The 5,515-nt window shown below is 30.8% G+C and overlaps 1 protein-coding gene across 1 annotated transcript in view; it reads left to right on the top strand.

Annotated features, from left to right (window-relative positions):
• The window catches only part of LOC117178246, a 115,252-nt gene extending 111,526 nt beyond the window's left edge, over positions 1-3,726 (top strand). Inside the window, exons 15-16 of the mRNA XM_033369584.1 lie at positions 2,382-2,664; positions 3,458-3,726. Coding sequence (XP_033225475.1) covers positions 2,382-2,664; positions 3,458-3,620 — 446 coding nt within the window. The 3' untranslated portion in view covers positions 3,621-3,726. The remainder of the gene's footprint in view (positions 1-2,381; positions 2,665-3,457) is intronic.
• The last annotated feature ends 1,789 nt before the right edge of the window (positions 3,727-5,515 follow it).

Consider the following 5,515-nt stretch of genomic DNA (forward strand, 5'->3'; position numbering starts at 1 on the left):
TTTATAAGTTTTTAATATTTTGTATGTATTTTTCTGGAAATTCATATAATTATATAACCTATAAATACATAAATTATCACGACTGCATTGTAGTTATGCTTTTTTCTTTTTATTTCAAGCGTCGTTTTGTGACGTCTCAATCGAAAAGAACAATCTGAAATTTTGTTTTAGAATTATTCAAATATTATCACTATTATATTCTGAAATTAGCTTCTATATATCAAGCTGCTGAAATATCATATGGTATTTAAAAAAATGTATCTATTAACAAATATTATGAGAAATATTAGTCAGTCTTTCAAATTCATTGAAAATAAACTGTTATTCATCAAATATATGTGTCATAACATTTTTTCTTGTCTGAGATCAAAAGTTACACAATTTGTATACATTCGTGTGTATACTTTAATAATTATTTATTTAACTTACAAGAATTGTTTTTCAATGTAATTTTGAATCGCGCTTCAAAGGGTAGACAACCAGCGCTCAGCCCTAACGCACGCATGAATGAAAATTATTATCATTTTATTATTGCATTAAATAGTCCCTAAAAAAGAAAAATTATTTTTCAATTGCACTTATACAGAAAAATTACTTTCTACGAAGATATTAGAAAAATAGAGCAAAACTTAACCGATTCCCATGCATTTGGTCAATTGTTATTCCCTCAGTATTCAACGAAGTGAAGTGAGCTAGTGATTGGAGTGAAAATACCTTATTGTATATGTAGACGGTCATGACTTTTTCTATACATCCCGGCTTTAGTTTAAATCTCAACGGGCATGACTAACCTAACTTTTGGAAGTTGCATTAGGAAGTTATAATTTTATTCTAAGTGACTGGTACGTCCTATTAAATGAAAGAAATTTGGAAATTAGGTAAATATTGTTTCAATTGGTTTTCTTATTAACAATTATTTAGGCTAATATCGCAAAGCGAATAGTTGCTTTGACAGGTATTCAGGTGGCTGACAGCACGGTTCGGAACTCCACAACTCTGCATGAGCCAAACTTCAGTCTCCAAATGATACTTTCCCCTAGATGCCCACATGGGCACCTACGTTCAGAGGAATACATTTGAGACTTGAAAACTCTCTCAAATGATCATTGGGAGCCCAATGAAATTTGAGCTGCAACAAATTTAACACCAGCGTTTTTCTGTGTTCAGAAGACTTAAAGTGTTTGCAATAGATTTCAAGCGATCTTGAAAGACATTTCAATATATTTCAAATTATTTTCATGATTTAAAAAGAGTTTAAAAGGTTTTCAGTTGTTTCAAAAGTTCAAAAGATTTAAAGGGATCGCCAAATAATACAATGTAAATTATTTCAAATAATTTTATAAAGAAATTTTTATGGATTTTAAGTGGTTTCATATTTTTACTAATAAGTTCTGAGGCTTTTGAGTGATTTATAAGCATTTCATGGGATTTAGGAAATATAAAGTCATGGAAATTTTTAAAGTTATTTACAACATTCGAACAGATTAAAAAATATTTAAAGGGATTTTAAGTAATTGTAATGGATTGAGAGGGATTTCGAAAGCTTTCAAGGATTTAGAAGATTTTAAAAACATTTCATGAACTTTCAAAATATTCCAAAATACATCAAGATATTTCAATAGATTTCAAGCGATTTCAAAGGTTCCCAAAAATGTTGAGTATTTATAACGATTTTCAATTATTTTAGAAGATTTCAAAGTATTTTAGGAGCTTTGAAAGGATTCCAAAAAAATGTTCAAGAATATTTAGAGCTGATTCAAAATATTCTAATTCATTTTAATGATTTGAAGGGTTAATAATTTGGAACGATTTCAAGAAATGCAAGCCATATAAAGATAATGCAAAATTATGTGAAATAACTCCGAAGATTTCAAGTGATTTTGTGATTTAAAAGGATTTTACAAGATATTAGGGATGTTATGGGATTTTGCAGGATTTAGAAGATTCTTAAAACTTTTCAAGAACTTACCAAATATTTCAAGACATTTTAGGAGATATCAAGAAATTTCAAAAAGATTTACAAATATTGCACAAATAATATAAATAATTTAAAATATTCAAAGTGATTTCCATGATTTGAACTATTTATAAGAATTAGAAAAGATTTTAAAATTTCAAGGATAATTGCGAGAGAATCAAAAAGATTTCAAGTGACTTACATGAAAGTCACTGCAAAGAGATTTTGAGAGATTTAAAGTGATTTCAAAGATTTTCAAGGGACTTTAACAAATTTAAAGCGATTTTGAAAGATTTCCAATTTCAAAATATTATATTTTCTGTCTTTTTTTTGCATTAAAATATCATTATATGTTTCTTTTTCAAAATAATAAAATTGAAGCATTTTAAGTCAGCTGGAAGGAGTAAAATATTTTTTGTTCAAGACGACTATCTTTTGGGCACGGAAGCCCGCCTTCGCAGGATCAAGTCTGCCAATAGTAGATACGTAACGATGAAAAGGAAATCCGGGCAGGACGAGGACAGTTCCTCTTCCTCGCCATCCGTCGGGAACAATTCCAGATACCATCCTCTCTTGAACGAGCCAGAAGACCTTTCAAGTCAACAGCCAAAACCATCAGTAAAAATCGATTTCAAGCCGAATGAAACAAATAACAAACCCCAAAATGGCAAAGTTCACAAGCGCAGGCCCAAAACTGCGAAAAATAGGTAATATTACAAAAAAGTATCTTGATTAAATTGAAAATTCCTTTTTTGCAACTTAACATATTCGTGAATTCATACCATATTTACACAAAAAGAAAGGCATAACAGTGATATTAAAAACATGCAGAAAATAAGCAAAATAATGATTAAATTTTCCCTTCACACTGTAATCACAATATTCTTATAGGCACTTTACTTTACTTATTTTATTTGAAACCAAGCGATAACAGCAAGTCAAACTTCCCTTAAGATAACAGCGGAAATTGCCCTGGAGCAAACTGGAGTTTAAAAAAGCTCAAAGTAATCTTAGCATAAATAATTAAGTCAAGGGACGACTACCTTCCCCTTTATTATTTCAACCTGAATTCAAAATATAGAGTCTGGGTGATAATTTTATTATAATGCAAGAAAAACGTGGGTCCTCCTTTACATTCGTAAAAAGAAATTTTTTTTAGAAACACCCACGTTTTGTCTTAATAAAAGTGCCGCAATTTATGTATCTGAAAATATTCAATATAGAAATTCAGAGGGTGCTAGATAAAATATGAATCACGATACATTCTTGCCTAAAAAGATTGTATATGACGGAAGTGACGCTTGGGAATATATTTCAATCATGGTAAAAGGGGAGAATTCAGTTCTACTTAGGCTTTGATAATATAGGGTTGTAAAGATCCTTCCATAAATAAAAATATTTCTGTTTGATCTTTATGATAAATAAAGCTAACAATAATGTTAGAATTTAAATTAAGATAAATTATTTTTATTTTTAATACAGAAAATAAAATTTTTTCAGAATATCTCCAAAAGAGATGAATCAGACAGACTTGAAGGAGAAAACTAAGGAAGAATCTGCTCTTACGTCTCTAACTGATCCTTTGGAGCCTTGGAGTACACGAGGCATCACGGATATGAACACCATACTTGCTTGGAAAGAAACTACACAAGACAGTCCTTAGATTTATTTTCTTACTAGAGAAAATTTTCAATAATAGTGTAAATAGAAATTGGAGTCCCGTTTTCGATATGAAATAAGTAAATAAAGATATTTTTTCGGCTCTTAAAATAATTTCCTAATTAATTATTTTCTCTTCTCCTCAGGTGGAAATTGAAGTCCGCGGCTGGTCATTCTACGGCTGGAGAGCCCGGCTTTAAGCTGGGAGCTGGCCGGGGAGACCGACTTTAAGTCGGGATATGACCGGGGTTTCTGGTCGGAATCCAGCTAGCATCGTCACGCTGCGCTGGCCAGCGTTCGGCCATGGAGCATGGCCGGGAGCTGGCCGGGGAGCTCGACCGTAGCCCAGACAAGATCAGTTGGTGCTTTACTAGAGTTAAATGAATTGGGTTTCAATTGTATAAAGAGCAGCAGTGACTGAATTAGGGAATCAATTTTATTCTTTCTTACCGTAGAATTGGAGCATATTAATATATGAAATTCCACACGCCCAGCACACAGACAACATTAACTATTTTCACGTAGTCGTTGAGAGACAAAAAAAGTGTTTAAAAAATAAATATTAAATGATGGTGACGATATCTATACCTAAATCTAACGCCTAGCAGTTGGCAGTGCTAACCACTGCGCTAAACTGACAAGTTGAAACTCGTTGAAAAAGCCATCCTCATAAGGTACAGTTCAGAAAAGTTTAAGTACCAAATTTTAAGTTCTCTTTTTCTAGTTATTTATTATGATGCGAAGTCATGTAAATATAAAACACACGAACTTTTAACAGGAATATCAATAAAATATTTTTTAAATCAATAATTTAAATCGATTACGATTTTTCTTGGCGTGATATTTTGTTTTTACCGGTTGTAGACTACTTGAAAACTTTTTGCAATGGCAGAAAATGTAACTTTTCATGGACATTAAAAATTTTTAACGATGGAACTCAAAAATTTGATCGTAAATATTGACAATATCTTAATGATAAAATTTTTTCAATTTTTGTGTAAGATTTGGTTTTTAGGTGTTTTATACTATTTTACAACGTTTAAGATTGATATAAAATGTAATTTTTTTTGAACATTTGCAATTTTTCATAAAGATGGAATTTATAATTTTTCTCTTAAAAAAATTTAAATCCTATATTTTTCAGAAATTTTGAAATTTGCATAAGGTAATTTTAAAATCACGCCAAAAAATCGTTGCGTCGAGGCTTTTGTCATTTGCTTTTTATATTGTATATTAGGTATTATATTATGTAAAAATTATTATTAATCGTTTACAAAAGTTGACATAATTATAAATTTAGTATCTGTATGTTTTTTGCCGTCATTAATTTATAGTTTTATTCTAATCTCTATCTGAAAATGTTCAAAATACATTTACCACCATTCGAGATTTATATACACATCCATTTCTGAATGAAATCAGAAAAACTAATTAAGTCATAAACAAAGTTTAACAATTTTATTATTGCCAATTAGCGCCCGGGCAGCTACCGTCTGAGCATTCAATCATAAGATTTGGCCGATCAGAGCCCATTCAGCCTCCGACTGGGGTTTTGACATAAATCTTGCCTAGCAAGTCTCCGACCAGCGCACGGCTAGGCTCTCAAAAAACAAACATAGCCCGGATAGTCCCCGACCAGAAACTTTTTTGTACTAGGTCTAACCCGGGCTATTTCCACACGGGTCTATATCACTACTATTGAACATAAAATACTTCCTCTAAATGTTCTTTTCTTTTGTAAAAACAAAAATGCCGAGTAATTTAGAATGAAATTAATCTTCTGTAATTTTTAACATTTTTCATTTATAGAAGTTTTTTATTACACTTTCAATATTCAAAGGGTCAATTTTTATTAATGTGTTCAATTTGAAATCATAGGGATTAAAATTTTTTCTAAGA

The sequence above is a fragment of the Belonocnema kinseyi genome, chromosome 8 (genome assembly GCF_010883055.1).
Source record: "Belonocnema kinseyi isolate 2016_QV_RU_SX_M_011 chromosome 8, B_treatae_v1, whole genome shotgun sequence".
NCBI classification, from domain to species: domain Eukaryota; kingdom Metazoa; phylum Arthropoda; class Insecta; order Hymenoptera; family Cynipidae; genus Belonocnema; species Belonocnema kinseyi.